Raw genomic sequence first — 17,503 nt, 5'->3', positions numbered from 1 at the left:
AATTCATAATGAAGAAATACATGACTGTTGTTTTATTGTACTTACTGTAAAACTAAAAGAAGCTGTTTATTTATCATATATTTATCTATTTACAAATAAATAAGAAAGAATTCACGAAAGAAGAAATGCCTGTCTGTTATATGGACAACTTTGTTCAGCTTACTGTGAAACTATGATAGACAAAGTTGTTTATTTACCCTTTATTTACCTTATCAAAAATGCATAAACAAACAAACAAATATGAATTCCCAATGAAGAAACGCATGTCTGTTGTCTCATGGAAACATTAACCTTTGCTCAACTTGCTGTAAAACTATGCCAGAAGCCATTTATTTATCTTATCAAAAATGCAGCAATAATTGAACGAACAAATAAATATACTTTAACTATCTTCCTGTTTTAGCTTATACTATTCTAATCAATGTCTGACATTTTGTATTACTAGCACTTATTGCCTCTTTATGATGAATTGCTTGAAGTCGTTTTGGATAAAGGTGTTAAATGATGTAAATGTAAAAAAAAAAAAAAGGATAAATATGTTTAATCGAGCACTTCAACACTTTAACATATATCACCCTTGACTAAAGTTGTGAAAATCAAATCATATGTGGATAAAAACATATTAACTTTTTTCTTTTGAAAACACTATCACTATACCATGGGTTTATTAATTATGAAAATATTTATTTTTTAAAGAGACACAAACCTTGGAGTTACAGTATGTGGTCGCCTCCTCAGCTTGCTCCGGTCCTGCAGGTGGCGAGCGCGCGCAGCTCCGCCGTCTGTCCCTCGCCGACCCTTCAGTGATAGCGGATCAGTACAGTGCGGATGAGCGATGCTTTGATTCTCATTCATGTCAACAGCCTGAACAACAGCCAAACCGACGTCTCTCGCGTTCACATGAACGGAATAAAATGCAGCCGGACGAGTCTCAGTATTTGCAACGGTAACGACAACATGTAGCTTAAATGTACATCGCAATATGATAGCGTTATGCTCATTCGGTTATTTCCATCTATTAAAGGGGAGGCACTGCGTATATCGTGTGTATATTATGATCTGTGAGTTTACCCTCACCGGTTTTAGTTGATTATTTGATTATATTTTCTATAGTCGTAACGTAAATCTGGGTCTTGTAATTCATTTGCTTCACTTGCAGATGGGCGTGGCCTACTGTAACCATCCCGTTATGATACCGGTGTCTCTGCTCAGCTGGACATTTATGTAGCATTTTTGTCATCTGCACCTATGATGAACGCGCTTACTTTGCCCAGAAATGCTGTTTAGGCTTGGCAGCTCACTGTAGGGTTTGAGACACTGCCAGTGTTTAATGCAACTCACTGTCACATCCGATCTTCATCTCTCCTGTGTCTATCAGGAAGTGTAGGACTGGTGATATAGATGTGCATCCAACAGAAAAGGCTCTAGTGGTGTACTATGAAGTGGAAGCATCCATTTTAGGAGAGGCGGGCAATGCCAGGCATGAGGAGAAGAAAGAGTGCCAGAAAATGTAAGCATAAGAGATAAGCTGTGTACCCATACAGCATGTTACCTTCTCCATTGTTATTATATATATTTCAACTTTTCTTTACATTTTCTCTGTGTTTGTTGTTTAGCATTCGTCTGAGGAGTCTGAATGCCAGCACTGATGTATCCGCCCTGGCTAGAAAGGTGGTGGAAGAGTGTAAAATCATTCATCCATCAAAGCTGGCGGAGGTGGAACATCTGCTGTTGTATTTACAGAACCGAAAGAAGTCCAGCAGTAAATGTAAATACCTTTTTAAAACTTAATTCCCAACTGTAAACAATATAGTTTTTTTGGTGGATGAGCAACCTATAATCTATTTGTTTTAGCAATGTTTATTTATCTATTTATGTTCTTGTATCATATCACATATAATGGTGACAGCATTTGTTGTTTCATGTTGTATGTCCTTAGTGGAGAAGAAGGAAAAGAAACCATCGAAACCTAGAGAACTTCTGCCATTTGAAGGAATGGAAGTACGCACATTTTTGAGAAAGTGAATGTGTTAACACGTGATTAATTAAACATGTTAAATTATGCTTATTTTTAATACATTTCACACATTTACCTAATTTGACATGATAGCTGATTTATTCTGTTCTGTGTGATTTTTACCAACTAATTCAAACCGGATTGAAACCGATCCACAATTCAAATGTCGTCTTCTTTCCAAATAATATATAAACCAAACCCAGATGGTATGTTTAAAGTAAAGTCATTTGCAGTCTATGTTTGGTGTAATTTAATCATTATTGAAGCTCAACAGATGAAATCTCACCCACGAGTAAAACAACCTCCTTGATAGAAATGTTAATAACAATGGAGGACTGTGTGTTTACATAACAGTAATACTACTTACTTTCCGGATGTGTTAACTTTGACAAACTAGCAAATCTCAAATGCTTGATTGGTGAACAATATCAAATATATTAACAGCCAGCTATAGTGCAGATTTACCTGCATTCATACAGTACACTAACGTAAAGTGATATATACTATAGCAAATCTAAATTGCCTCATTTTATTTTTATGTGACTATATTATCGCTCAGCTCTTTATGTAAAGTTGGATATGTAAGTATGTCCAGCTTTATCTACATATATATACAGGTGCTGGTCATATAATTAGAATATCATCAAAAAGTTGATTTATTTCACTAATTCCATTCAAAAAGTGAAACTTGTATATTATATTCATTCATTACACACAGACTGATATATTTCAAATGTTTATTTCTTTTAATTTTGATGATTGGAGCTTACAGCTCATGAAAGTCAAAAATCAGTATCTCAAAATATTAGAATATTTACATTTGAGTTTGAATAAATGACCATCCCTACAGTATAAATTCTGGGTATCTCTTGTTCTTTGAAAGCACAATAATGGGGAAGACTGCTGACTTGGCAATGATTCAGAAGACGAACATTGACACCCTCCACAAAGAGGGTAAGTCACAGAAGGTCATTACTGAAAGGTGTGGCTGTTCACAGAGTGCTGTATCAAAGCATATTAAATGCAAAGTTGATTGGAAGGAAGAATTTGGGTAGGAAAAGGTGCACAAGCAACAGGGATGACCGCAAGCTTGAGAATACAGTCAAGCAAAGCCGATTCAAACACTTGGGAGAGCTTCACAAGGAGAGAACTGAAGCTGGAGTCAGTGCATCAAGAGTCACCACGCTCAGACATCTTCAGGAAAAGGGCTACCAAGCCACTTCTGAACCAGAGACAACGTCAGAAGCATCTTAACTGGGCTGTGGAGAAAAGAACTGGACTGTTGCTCAGTGGTCAAAGTCCTCTTTTCAGATGAAAGTAAATTTTACATTTCATTTGGAAATCAAGGTCCCAGAGTCTGAAGGAAGAGTGGAGGCACAGAATCCATGTTGCTTGAAGTCCAGTGTGAAGTTTCCACAGTCAGTGATGATTTGGGCTGCCATGTCATCTGCTGGTGTTGGTCCACTGTGTTTTCTGAAGTCCACAGTCAACGCAGCCATCTACCAGGAAATTTTAGAGCACTTCATGCTTCCTTCTGTTGACAAGCTTTCTGGAGATGCTGATTTCATTTTCCAGCAGGACTTGGCACCTGCCCACACTGCCAAAGGTACCAAAAGCTGGTTCAATGACCATAGTGTTACTGTGCTTGATTGGCCAGCAAACTCGCCTGACCTGAACCCCATAGAGAATCTATGGGGTATTGTCAAGAGGAAGATGAGACACCAGACCCAACAATGCAGATGAGCTGAAGACCACTATCAGAGCAACCTGGGCTCTCATAACACCTGAGCAGTGCCACAGACTGATCGACTCCATGCCACGCCGCATTGCTGCAGTAATTCAGGCAAAAGGAGCCCCAACTAAGTATTGAGTGCTGTACATGCTCATACTTTTCATTTTCATACTTTTCAGTTGGCCAAGATTTCTAAAAATCCTTTCTTTGTATTGGTCTTAAGTAATGTTCTAATATTTTGAGATACTGATTTTTGACTTTCATGAGCTATAAGCTCTAATCATCAAAATTAAAAGAAATAATCATTTGAAATATATCAGTCTGTGTGTAATGAATGAATATAATATACAAGTTTCACTTTGTGAATGGAATTAGTGAAATAAATCAGCTTTTTGACGATATTCTAATTATATGACCAGCACCTGTACATTATTCACATTGGGCAATATATTCTACAGTATATATATTATATAGCATGTCTCAACTGCTTGATTGCTTGAATCATTGGAAAATGTCAACTGTATTATTGCCCAGCTCAAATCTGCTAAATGCAACTGTAAGGCAGGAAGATATTAAGGAATTATAAACATTAACATCATGGTTTTCTGGAAAGCTGGTGATATTTTAAATCACATATTTTAGTTGATTGAGAGCTTTGATGGTCATAAGTTATCACTAAAGTTGATATATTGCCGTAATACTTTTTTCAGATTGATGAGGAGGCCAATATTAATAAAATCGATGAATATATTGAGCTGTTGTATGAGAGCATGGCTGAGAAGATTAGAGGCTCCACTCTGATCCTCCATCTGGCCCGTAACCCTGATAACCTGGAGGAGCTCCTACATAATGGTAACTCTTTTTTGTTCTCAATTCACTGTCAACAGTGTTATTATTCTGCAACAAACTGTCATAAAACATATGAACTGCCACATAACAGCAGGGATTTCAGTGGTTCTTAAAGCTCTTGCAATATAGGTTTGATTTTGTCAGATTATCCAGTTTGTGACTAGTTTGATGTTTTTCAGAGGCTGCGATTGGAGCTCTTGCGCGGGTTCTGAGAGAGGACTGGAAACACAGTGTGGAGCTAGCAACTACTATCGTCTATGTCTTCTTCTGCTTCTCAAGGTGCATAATTTCGGTACAGTTTATTTTTTGTCTTTGTTGAGTAGGCAATATTCGAGGAGGATTTTAGTGTGCTGACAGCATGCTGATCTTTAATGTGCTGTCAGCATGGTGAAGTGAACTCTCTCTAAAAAGTGGCGTCTCTAAATTCAAACCCTTTTAGCATCACCACTGCAGCCGTCAAAACAACTTCATCAGCTAATTCAGTGCTTCAAAATTAAATTTCAAAACAATTACTTACTTGGACTTTAAGTCGCCTACTGTGAGCAATTTTCCTGTTATGATTTGATTGTAATCTGTAAGTCTCTGTGGGGACAAACAGATATTTACAGACACTATTGACAGTTACACAATTGAATGGTTGGACAGTGGTTCAACTTTTAAAAATAGTATACATCTCATCTGTTGCACTCCATCCAGCTGTTTTTGAACACAAAAACAAATTATGTGGCTGACCAGTTACCTAGCCAATCAGATAACTCATAACTAGTAGATTTTGAAAATATGTACAGACTGTTCAAACGTTTGGGGCCAGAATTTTTTTCTTCTTAAATTAACCCTTTTTTTCAGGATGCTTTAAATTGGTCACACGTGACCGTAAAGACTTCTACATTGTTCCAAAATTGATCTATTTCAAATAAATGCTGTTATTTTGAAAAAAATAAAATAAAATCATGGTTTCCATGAAAATATAACGCAGCACAACTGTTTTTAACATTAATAATTAGAAATGTTTCTTGAGCACTAAATTCAGTAAAGGAATTTAATAATAAATAAAGAAATTGCATTTAAATAAATTACATTTGAAAACATATTCAAATAGAAAATGGTTATTTTAAATAGTAATAATATTTTACAATATTACTGTTTTTACTGTACAAATAAATGCAGTTGGTGTGCATAAGAAACTTCCTTTAAAAACATTGACTCTTGCTGACCCCAAACTTTTGAACTGTAGTGTAGAGAGAGAAATACGCTGCATATTTTGTTTTGGAGGATTAATATACTACTTCCATTTTTAATTTTTATAGAAGCAGATTGCATACCAGATATTCTCACATAGCTCTTGTATAAGATTGAAAGCCTTAAGAAAATCTTGATACGCTCTCAAAACATCTTTAGTAGCTGCAGATCAGGTTACTGCTTTTACTGAGATAGCTGTCAGCATTATTTGAGCTATGAAAGTGTATGCTCTCATTTGATGGTTTTCCTTGGCTCTCATTTTCAGATGGCTAATGTGGAAATTTCTTTCCACAAGCTAGAATGACTTTGACGTTTGAAGGATGTATTTGAAATGTATGATGAGTTGTTTGGCCCGATCTTTCAGTTCTGTTTATGTACTAATCAGGACTAGAGTATGAAATTCATCTGGCACGTCCGTCTCGGTGTCTCTGCATACCAGCCATTGTCTAGTTCTCAGATTGTATCGCGTACATCAGTGTCTGGCCAAATGTGACAGGAGAGGTCGGAGGAGGACAGACCCTCACCACTTGTGTTCTTCCTGCAGTTTCTCGCAGTTCCACGGGCTCATTACGCACTATAAGATTGGCGTGCTGTGCATGAACATCATCGAGCAAGAGCTGAAGAAATATGATCTGTGGCAAGATGAGTTAGAGAAGAAGAGCAAGGCTTATATCCTTTTTATCAATCTCTTTGCAATCAAAAAATTCACAGCACAAAATAAATGTGTTAAATGAACTAGATTACTCCTTAACATATCCACGTGAAGAGGACCCCGAAAACCAGAGCTTGCGGAAGGACTATGAGAAAACCCTTAAGAAATACCAAAGCCTCCTGGTCAAACAGGAGCAGCTGCTGCGAGGTACAGGAAGTGAAATGTTTTATTTGCCACAGTTCAGTAGGAATCATCTATGAGGCCTTGTTTATGTGTTCCTCTTCCTCTCCACGGCTCTAGTTGCGTTCTACCTGCTGTTGAATCTGTCTGAGGACACCCGCACGGAGCTCAAGATGAGGAACAAGAACATTGTGCATCTGCTGGTCAAGTCTCTGGAGAGGGAGAATGAGGAGCTGCTGGTGCTGGTGGTCTCCTTCCTCAAAAAGCTCAGCATCTTCTTGGAGAACAAGAACGACATGGTGAGATCTTCTTGGTGCCGAACATATCAGAAGCTTTGAAATCCAATTTCATGAGTTAAGAAACCACTAAACACTGCTGGTCAAATGTTTGGAATGGTTATGGTTTTTGAACGTTTTTGAAAGAAGTCACTTGTGCTCACCAAAGCAATGATGAAAAATCATGTAAAACATTACTGGTTATATTGTGAAATATTATAACAGTTTAAAAGAACTGTATTCTATTTGAATATATTTTAAAATGTAACTTATTCCTGTAATCATTAAGCTGAATTTTCAGCAGTCATTACTCTAGTCTTCAGTGTCCCATGATCCTTCAGAAATCATTTTAATATGCTGATTTGGTGCCAAAAAGATAGTAAAGACATTTACGATGTTATAAAAGGATTTTTCTTTTGAACTTTGCATTCATCAAAGAATCCTGAAAAAATGATATCACTGTTTCCACAAAAATATTAAGCAGCAAAAGCTGTTTTCATCAACGACAATAAGAACCATTATTAATAATTGCGCACCAATAATAAATGATCATATGTGAAAATTATATCATTTCGATGGATCATGTGACACTGAATACTGGTGTGTAATTGCTGCTGAAAAATCAGCTTTTAAAATATATTAAAAAAGACAACAGTTCTTTTAAATTGTAATAATATGTCACAATATTATTATTTAATCAAATAAATGCAGCCTTGGTGAGCATAAGAGGTGTAAAAATATCAATCAATAAATAAAAAAATGATTTATTAAAAAAAAACAAAAAAACATTCAAAACATTTTTGACTGGTATATGTAGATAAATTATAAATATGATGCATTTTATTTAAGCATAAAGCTGCACCTTTTAGGTGTCCTGGAGAATTATGGGGTCATTTATAACAGGAAGTTTCTGTCATTGCTGTGCCGAGGTTCGTCCTGGTTGTCCAACACTGCTCCACTGTCAGTGCACCTGGAATCAATCTACTCTGGCTATGAATGTACATTTATCAAGACAGAAGTTGTTTTTATTCCTGTATCCCTTAACCAAATCCTTGTTGTAGATAAAAGAAATAGACTTTTGGCTTTGAAAATCTTTCATCATGTTGTACATAAAAACACATGTTGGACAAAAAAAAACTGGCTATTATTGGAGCAGCTGAGAAAAAAAAGAAAAGAAAAAAAGATGATTCTGTTTGTTTCTCCAGACTAAGCTGTTTTCAAAGGAAAAAAGATTAAGTAATTTTATGTAGCTGTTTCTTTTGGATCTAATTGAATGCATTACGTTTATTTCACTTGTATGTTTGTAATAGGCTGAAATGGACACCGTAGAGAAGCTGGCTCGTCTGGTTCCATGTGAACAGGAAGACCTGATGAACGTCACTCTGCGACTTCTCCTCAACCTCTCATTTGACTTGGGTCTGCGCACCAAAATGGTGCATGTGGGTTTGCTGCCCAAACTCACTGCTCTGCTGGGTAACTCTTCTAACGTTCACATTAATGAGACTGGAACATCGTTTTACTGTGATCGAATTGCAAGGCTTACAGCAGGGGTTATGTACGGTTTTCAAACTTGTTGCTGCCAAGGACTTTTCACAACAGTAGTTTTTAAGGGATATTGCCTAAAACCCTCAGTTAGAAACTGTAGAACGTGTATATATCCGACCATTCAGGTGTTTGGGGTTGGTAAGATTTTTTCATGTATCTCACCAAGGCTGCATTATGTCCAGAAATGCAGTAAAACAGTAATATTGTGAAATATTATTACAATTTAAAATACGTATTTATTATATTTTAAAATAAATGTTTTTAAAATAAGTATTTTATTATATTTTAAAATGTCATTTATTGTACTCATGATCCTTCAGAAATCATCCTAATATGCTGATTTGCTGCTCAAGAAACTTTTTTTCATTATCAATTTTAAAAACAGCTGTGCTGCTTAATATTTTTGGGAATCCATAATACTTTTTTTTTTTCAGAATTCTTTGATTTGAATAGAAAGATTAAAGAAACTTTTGAACAGTAATATATAAATTATTATTATTTGTTTTTTTATTTCTTACTGTTTCAAAACTACGGCTGTCAATTGAATCAAACAGTTACTGTATTAATCACATAGTTTCCAACAATTTGTTTCAAAGTAAAAAAAGAAAAAATTTGGCAAATTTGTTGAAAAACAATAAATAATGTTAAATCCATTTACTTTATTTCTTAAGTTAAGTTTGACAGCCCTAAAATATATTTATATTTTTTTGCTCTTTAATTTTCCGTGCACTCTCTACCACCTTCTTAATAGGCATCTCTGGACCTATTTGAAAACACCCGATTTTAAAAACCTCATAGACCAACTCTTTGCACATCTTATCCAAGCCCAGAAATGTTACATTCCTAAAGCAGTAGATTAAAAAGCAACTGGATAATATAATTTTCCTCTTTTCCATTTGAAATGAACCTTTTTGGCTCAGCACGAAATGAGAGAAAACTTGCATGACTGAACTTAATGGAAAAATGATATTTGTAAGGTTACCAAATTAAAGTTATCTTTAGATGTGCATTATACACTCTTATCTTCAAACTAGAAAGAGACTATTTAAGGTTGCATCCAATGATTTGCGTTGGAAAATCAGTAATGTTGAAATGTTTGAAAACCAACATATGATCTACATCAGAATGATTGTCTTTACAAGCTGCAGAATATACAGTTACACTGAAACCAAAAACTTGCTTTGGCAGAAGCTGGTGCAGGTGCAGATGATGGAGGTTTGGCTTAAATTATGGCCATTTCTATCAAATATCCTGAATCGAGCAAAGCCAAACACATTTACCCAGTGATTATGAGTTCAGCTAGTCATGTCATAGGAGAATAATTCCTCTTTGTGTCTTTTTTCATTTTCAGTCGTTCACAGCAATCCAACAGCACTTTTCATGCATCTCTGTCAGGCATCAACCACAATATTTCTGGTAATTTGATGCATATGACATGCGTCTCTTTTCCTGACCAGCTCGAGTGACACCTCCACATCGAATCTGCTTTGTAAATCCTTCTCGTGATTACGTCTAAGGGCTTAATTGCAAATTTTTTCAATGTGTTAGCCATTTACGCTTCAGCAGTTAGGGCTGAGTTTAAGAGCTGCCTGGCTGCCGTCGTAAAGTCTGCCCATCTCCGCTTACTCTCGCTGAGGTGAGGCAGCGACGCGGGTCAACGGCGTCTGTGGCCACTAATGAGAAGCACATGTTCCGGCCACCGAGGGCCCGCCCAGGACGACCCTTGCTTATTAATGCCACTAAAATATATGCCTCCTCCTGTGTCCCCAATTAAACAAACTAAGCAAACCTCTTCTTTACCTACTCCGCTTTCCCTCACTCACTCTTCCTTTTTTATCCTGATATCCCCAGCGGTCACATCTGCTTCTAATCGCCGATGTGATAATGTGTTCTAGGGTGTCTCGGGTCCCGACTGCCACGGTCGGACTCATAATGACTGATTATCCCGTTGCTCTATCTGAGTGTTTCCTATCTCACAGGGGAGTATCAGCATTAGGGAAGAAGAGGAGGAGGGCGTAAAGTGTTATTAATGAGAGTGTTTGTAGGGAGAAGCGTGAGTGTGTGTGGTGCGTGTGTATCTGCGGTCTCTCTCTCCCCTGTGGAATGAGTTTGGATTGTAATCGCATACCCCACATGCTCTTATCTATAATCTCTGTGATAAATGGTGCGCTCTCAGCACGAGCCAGTATAAATACATTATCTAACTGACCACGACGGATCAATTTAGATAGCACTTGAAAAGTTTACATGCGTTGTGAATCTCTCTGAAGGTTTTTTTCTCGTCTTTTCTTTAGGTGATGACATGTACAAGCACATAGCGATGCGTATCCTCTACCACATCAGCGTGGACGACAAATCTAAATCCATGTTTGCGTTTACTGACTGCATTCCTCAGGTGTGTGTTTTCTTCACTTTATTCACTTTTGATTCAGATTGGGGCTTTTCATAATGAATTATTCTGCTGGTTGCCTTTTAAATGAATTTGATATTCCACGTGTTGCCCAATACAGAGGTTATGATATAAAGAAACAGAACAAAACATAAAAAAAGTCCAAATAAATGATATTAAATAATAATATTTTAGGGATAATTCACAATAAAATGAAAAATTCTGTTATAACTCATCCTCATGTCATTACAAATCTTTCTGTCTTCTGTGAAACATACAGTAAAAGAAGATATTTCTAGTAACCAAACAGTTTTGGTTTCCGTTAACGTGCATCACATCATCAAAAATTTCAGTGGAAGTAAGTCGATTCGACTTAATTACCAACATTCTTCAAAATATCTAATTTAATGTTCCATTGAAGAAAGAAAGTCATATGAGTTTGGAACAAAATGAGGGTGAGTAAATGATGATTTTGGGGTGAACTATTGCTTTGAAAGAAAGCAAACCAAAATGAATTGTTAACAGGAAAAGGATGAATTTTCTGCCAGGACACACACATCATTCCCTTCTCTTATCATAGTGACATGTTACTGTAATCAGATGACTTTTTTCAGGAATGAAGTAATGTAAAGAGGCTTTTGCACTAGAGAAATGGTTTCATAGTTCCTGTACCTATTGGCATACCTGCTTTTTGGCGTGTTCACGCTGCTGGGACTAGGAACGAGTTTATGCATGGGAATGTCTTTTGAGGGGACTAAATTTGCACCTACTTCAGAGTAGATTCTAACTCCGCACAATAGGAACTACCAGTGACATAAGTGTACGTTGATTACGAAACACCAGAACCCGCCATTTTTAAAAAGATATGTAAACACGGTTTACATAGACTTAATCCACAAACTAACTCCATGAACATGGACAACAGCGATATACGGACTGACGCCCAGATACTTATCTGTCCTCGTTCCTCCAGTTATTGACGTTATTGAATGCCGTGCTTAAATGACATTGCTGTCAGACGGCTTGACGTCACTTGAGGGTTCCTAACTAATAATGAAATGCATTGTTGCTTTTTCTTTATCATCAAGTAGTAATTGATATAGAACATATAATCTGTGATTGTATGTCAGGTAGGGATGCAACGATTATAGATTTTGTTGGTACGATTATAGTCTGAGGAATAATCACGGTTTCACGATTATTACGATTATTATGCATTTATTCATTTCACAACATAAAATCACATAAACACTCTTTAGATATTAAAGTGTTATTTATTGCTGCCTTTTGAAACAGAAATAACACAGTAACCAATAATACAGCACAAAATAATAATACTAAAGAAAAAAAAAAGTCCATCTCTCCTATTGGAATTAAAAAAGGTGACCTCTGCTCTGTAAATATCCATGTAAGTATTTCCATTTTGAAAATAACAAATGTATTTGATGTTTTCATTTCATTCTTTATACATTTCTTTTGGACCTGAGGTACAGAACTTGGAAAGATGGTGAAAAATAAATTGACTTATGAATAATACTATAACAGGGATGATAAATCACAATATTAATGAAGTATTATTAATATATGACTAATATTAACTTTATTTATCCCACAGAGGACACTGTTACTAATGAGGGGAATAAACTAAACTATTATTGTAATCAACTGTCATCAATACTTATTCATTTTAATAATCTTTATTCATCTGATTTTACATAAGGCCTGAGAAAATCATGTCTATTATTTTGGTTTGTGAGATCGAGATCGAGCTGCCCACAAACATTTAGGAGGACAGAAACATGTTGTCAACGCTGCCCAGCGACTTTCATTAATAAAATAGCTTAGATACTGGATCGCTACATTATATTCACCGGTAAATCGCTGCATCCCTAATGTCAGGCAGGCCAAAACGTGTTCTGTGGTGATACTGATTAAATTTGAAGAAATTCGTATGTCTTTCTGTATGTTTAGAATTAAATATTAGTATAATTAATTGCAGCATTACAGGATACTCTGAATTCTGTTTATCAATTTTAAAAAATAGTACCTAAACCAGTATCTACTTTTCCGGTTATATATATATATATATATATATATATATATACAGTGAGGAAAATAAGTATTTGAACACCCTGCTATTTTGCAAGTTCTCCCACTTAGAAATCATGGAGGGTCTGAAATTGTCATCGAGGTGCATGTCCACTGTGAGAGACATAATCTAAAAAAAAATCCAGAAATCACAATGTATGATTTTTAACTATTTATTTGTATGATACAGCTGCAAATAAGTATTTGAACACCTGTCTATCAGCTAGAATTCTGACCCTCAAAGACCTGTTAGTCTGCCTTTAAAATGTCCACCTCCACTCCATTTATTATCCTAAATTAGATGCACCTTTTTGAGGTCATTAGCTGCATAAAGACACCTGTCCACCCCATACAATCAGTAAGAATCCAACTACTAACATGGCCAAGACCAAAGAGCTGTCCAAAGACACTAGAGACAAAATTGTACACCTCCACAAGGCTGGAAAGGACTACGGGGAAATTGCCAAGCAGCTTGGTGAAAAAAGGTCCACTGTTGGAGCAATCATTAGAAAATGGAAGAAGCTAAACATGACTGTCAGTCTCCCTCGGACTGGGGCTCCATGCAAGATCTCACCTCGTGGGGTCTCAATGATCCTAAGAAAGGTGAGAAATCAGCCCAGAACTACACGGGAGGAGCTGGTCAATGACCTGAAAAGAGCTGGGACCACCGTTTCCAAGGTTACTGTTGGTAATACACTAAGACGTCATGGTTTGAAATCATGCATGGCACGGAAGGTTCCCCTGCTTAAACCAGCACATGTCCAGGCCCGACTTAAGTTTGCCAATGACCATTTGGATGATCCAGAGGAGTCATGGGAGAAAGTCATGTGGTCAGATGAGACCAAAATAGAACTTTTGGTCATAATTCCACTAAACGTGTTTGGAGGAAGAAGAATGATGAGTACCATCCCAAGAACACCATCCCTACTGTGAAGCATGGGGTGGTAGCATCATGCTTTGGGGTGTTTTTCTGCACATGGGACAGGGCGACTGCACTGTATTAAGGAGAGGATGACCGGGGCCATGTATTACGAGATTTTGGGGAACAACCTCCTTCCCTCAGTTAGAGCATTGAAGATGGGTCGAGGCTGGGTCTTCCAACATGACAATGACCAAGCACACAGCCAGGATAACCAAGGAGTGGCTCTGTAAGAAGCATATCAAGGTTCTGGCGTGGCCTAGCCAGTCTCCAGACCTAAACCCAATAGAGAATCTTTGGAGGAGCTCAAACTCCGTGTTTCTCAGCGACAGGCCAGAAACCTGACTGATCTAGAGAAGATCTGTGTGGAGGTGGGCCAAAATCCCTCCTGCAGTGTGTGCAAACCTGGTGAAAAACTACAGGAAACGTTTGACCTCTGTAATTGCAAACAAAGGCTACTGTACCAAATATTAACATTGATTTTCTCAGGTGTTCAAATACTTATTTGCAGCTGTATCATACAAATAAATAGTTAAAAATCATACATTGTGATTTCTGGATTTTTTTAGATTATGTCTCTCACAGTGGACATGCACCTACGATGACAATTTCAGACCCCTCCATGATTTCTAAGTGGGTGTTCAAATACTTATTTTCCTCACTGTATATATATATACATATATGTGTGTGTGTGTGTGTATATATAATATATATATATATATATATATATATATATATATATATATATATATACAGTGAGGAAAATAAGTATTTGAACACCCTGCTATTTTGCAAGTTCTCCCACTTAGAAATCATGGAGGGTCTGAAATTGTCATCGAGGTGCATGTCCACTGTGAGAGACATAATCTAAAAAAAAATCCAGAAATCACAATGTATGATTTTTAACTATTTATTTGTATGATACAGCTGCAAATAAGTATTTGAACACCTGTCTATCAGCTAGAATTCTGACCCTCAAAGACCTGTTAGTCTGCCTTTAAAATGTCCACCTCCACTCCATTTATTATCCTAAATTAGATGCACCTTTTTGAGGTCATTAGCTGCATAAAGACACCTGTCCACCCCATACAATCAGCAAGAATCCAACTACTAACATGGCCAAGACCAAAGAGCTGTCCAAAGACACTAGAGACAAAATTGTACACCTCCACAAGGCTGGAAAGGACTACGGGGAAATTGCCAAGCAGCTTGGTGAAAAAAGGTCCACTGTTGGAGCAATCATTAGAAAATGGAAGAAGCTAAACATGACTGTCAGTCTCCCTCGGACAGGGGCTCCATGCAAGATCTCACCTCGTGGGGTCTCAATGATCCTAAGAAAGGTGAGAAATCAGCCCAGAACTACACGGGAGGAGCTGGTCAATGACCTGAAAAGAGCTGGGACCACCGTTTCCAAGGTTACTGTTGGTAATACACTAAGACGTCATGGTTTGAAATCATGCATGGCACGGAAGGTTCCCCTGCTTAAACCAGCACATGTCCAGGCCCGACTTAAGTTTGCCAATGACCATTTGGATGATCCAGAGGAGTCATGGGAGAAAGTCATGTGGTCAGATGAGACCAAAATAGAACTTTTGGTCATAATTCCACTAAACGTGTTTGGGGAAGAAGAATGATGAGTACCATCCCAAGAACACCATCCCTACTGTGAAGCATGGGGTGGTAGCATCATGCTTTGGGGGTGTTTTTCTGCACATGGGACAGGCGACTGCACTGTATTAAGGAGAGGATGACCGGGGCCATGTATTGCGAGATTTTGGGGAACAACCTCCTTCCCTCAGTTAGAGCATTGAAGATGGGTCGAGACTGGGTCTTCCAACATGACAATGACCAAGCACACAGCCAGGATAACCAAGGAGTGGCTCTGTAAGAAGCATATCAAGGTTCTGGCGTGGCCGAGCCAGTCTCCAGACCTAAACCCAATAGAGAATCTTTGGAGGGAGCTCAAACTCCGTGTTTCTCAGCGACAGGCCAGAAACCTGACTGATCTAGAGAAGATCTGTGTGGAGGAGTGGGCCAAAATCCCTCCTGCAGTGTGTGCAAACCTGGTGAAAAACTACAGGAAACGTTTGACCTCTGTAATTGCAAACAAAGGCTACTGTACCAAATATTAACATTGATTTTCTCAGGTGTTCAAATACTTATTTGCAGCTGTATCATACAAATAAATAGTTAAAAAAATCATACGTTGCGATTTCTGGATTTTTTTTTTTAGATTATGTCTCTCACAGTGGACATGCACCTACGATGACAATTTCAGACCCCTCCATGATTTCTAAGTGGGTGTTCAAATACTTATTTTCCTCACTGTATATATATATACATATATGTGTGTGTGTGTGTATATATATATATATATATATATATATATATATATATATATATATATATATATATACAGTGAGGAAAATAAGTATTTGAACACCCTGCTATTTTGCAAGTTCTCCCACTTAGAAATCATGGAGGGTCTGAAATTGTCATCGAGGTGCATGTCCACTGTGAGAGACATAATCTAAAAAAAAATCCAGAAATCACAATGTATGATTTTTAACTATTTATTTGTATGATACAGCTGCAAATAAGTATTTGAACACCTGTCTATCAGCTAGAATTCTGACCCTCAAAGACCTGTTAGTCTGCCTTTAAAATGTCCACCTCCACTCCATTTATTATCCTAAATTAGATGCACCTTTTTGAGGTCATTAGCTGCATAAAGACACCTGTCCACCCCATACAATCAGCAAGAATCCAACTACTAACATGGCCAAGACCAAAGAGCTGTCCAAAGACACTAGAGACAAAATTGTACACCTCCACAAGGCTGGAAAGGACTACGGAAATTGCCAAGCAGCTTGGTGAAAAAGGTCCACTGTTGGAGCAATCATTAGAAAATGGAAGAAGCTAAACATGACTGTCAGTCTCCCTCGGACAGGGGCTCCATGCAAGATCTCACCTCGTGGGGTCTCAATGATCCTAAGAAAGGTGAGAAATCAGCCCAGAACTACACGGGAGGAGCTGGTCAATGACCTGAAAAGAGCTGGGACCACCGTTTCCAAGGTTACTGTTGGTAATACACTAAGGCGTCATGGTTTGAAATCATGCATGGCACGGAAGGTTCCCCTGCTTAAACCAGCACATGTCCAGGCCCGACTTAAGTTTGCCAATGACCATTTGGATGATCCAGAGGAGTCATGGGAGAAAGTCATGTGGTCAGATGAGACCAAAATAGAACTTTTGGTCATAATTCCACTAAACGTGTTTGGGGAAGAAGAATGATGAGTACCATCCCAAGAACACCATCCCTACTGTGAAGCATGGGGTGGTAGCATCATGCTTTGGGGTGTTTTTCTGCACATGGGACAGGGCGACTGCACTGTATTAAGGAGAGGATGACCGGGGCCATGTATTACAAGATTTTGGGGAACAACCTCCTTCCCTCAGTTAGAGCATTGAAGATGGGTCGAGGCTGGGTCTTCCAACATGACAATGACCCGAAGCACACAGCCAGGATAACCAAGGAGTGGCTCTGTAAGAAGCATATCAAGGTTCTGGCGTGGCCTAGCCAGTCTCCAGACCTAAACCCAATAGAGAATCTTTGGA

General features: G+C 37.7%; 1 protein-coding gene across 3 annotated transcripts in view; it reads left to right on the top strand.

Moving 5' to 3' along the window:
• The first annotated feature begins 738 nt into the window (after nucleotides 1-738).
• kifap3b (kinesin-associated protein 3b) overlaps nucleotides 739-17,503 on the top strand; it is a 43,134-nt gene continuing 26,369 nt past the window's right edge. For all 3 annotated transcript variants that reach the window (XM_058797633.1, XM_058797624.1, XM_058797637.1), the window contains exons 1-11: nucleotides 739-946; nucleotides 1,379-1,510; nucleotides 1,617-1,768; nucleotides 1,940-2,001; nucleotides 4,460-4,601; nucleotides 4,778-4,877; nucleotides 6,382-6,506; nucleotides 6,598-6,696; nucleotides 6,790-6,968; nucleotides 8,255-8,417; nucleotides 10,784-10,884. In XM_058797633.1, the coding sequence (XP_058653616.1) occupies nucleotides 915-946; nucleotides 1,379-1,510; nucleotides 1,617-1,768; nucleotides 1,940-2,001; nucleotides 4,460-4,601; nucleotides 4,778-4,877; nucleotides 6,382-6,506; nucleotides 6,598-6,696; nucleotides 6,790-6,968; nucleotides 8,255-8,417; nucleotides 10,784-10,884 (1,287 nt within the window). In that variant the 5' untranslated portion in view covers nucleotides 739-914. The remainder of the gene's footprint in view (nucleotides 947-1,378; nucleotides 1,511-1,616; nucleotides 1,769-1,939; nucleotides 2,002-4,459; nucleotides 4,602-4,777; nucleotides 4,878-6,381; nucleotides 6,507-6,597; nucleotides 6,697-6,789; nucleotides 6,969-8,254; nucleotides 8,418-10,783; nucleotides 10,885-17,503) is intronic.

This window comes from Onychostoma macrolepis, chromosome 02 (assembly GCF_012432095.1).
Source record: "Onychostoma macrolepis isolate SWU-2019 chromosome 02, ASM1243209v1, whole genome shotgun sequence".
Classification (NCBI taxonomy): domain Eukaryota; kingdom Metazoa; phylum Chordata; class Actinopteri; order Cypriniformes; family Cyprinidae; genus Onychostoma; species Onychostoma macrolepis.
The sequence above is the reverse complement of the archived record's forward strand: the minus strand, read 5'-3'. Positions and strand labels throughout refer to the sequence as shown.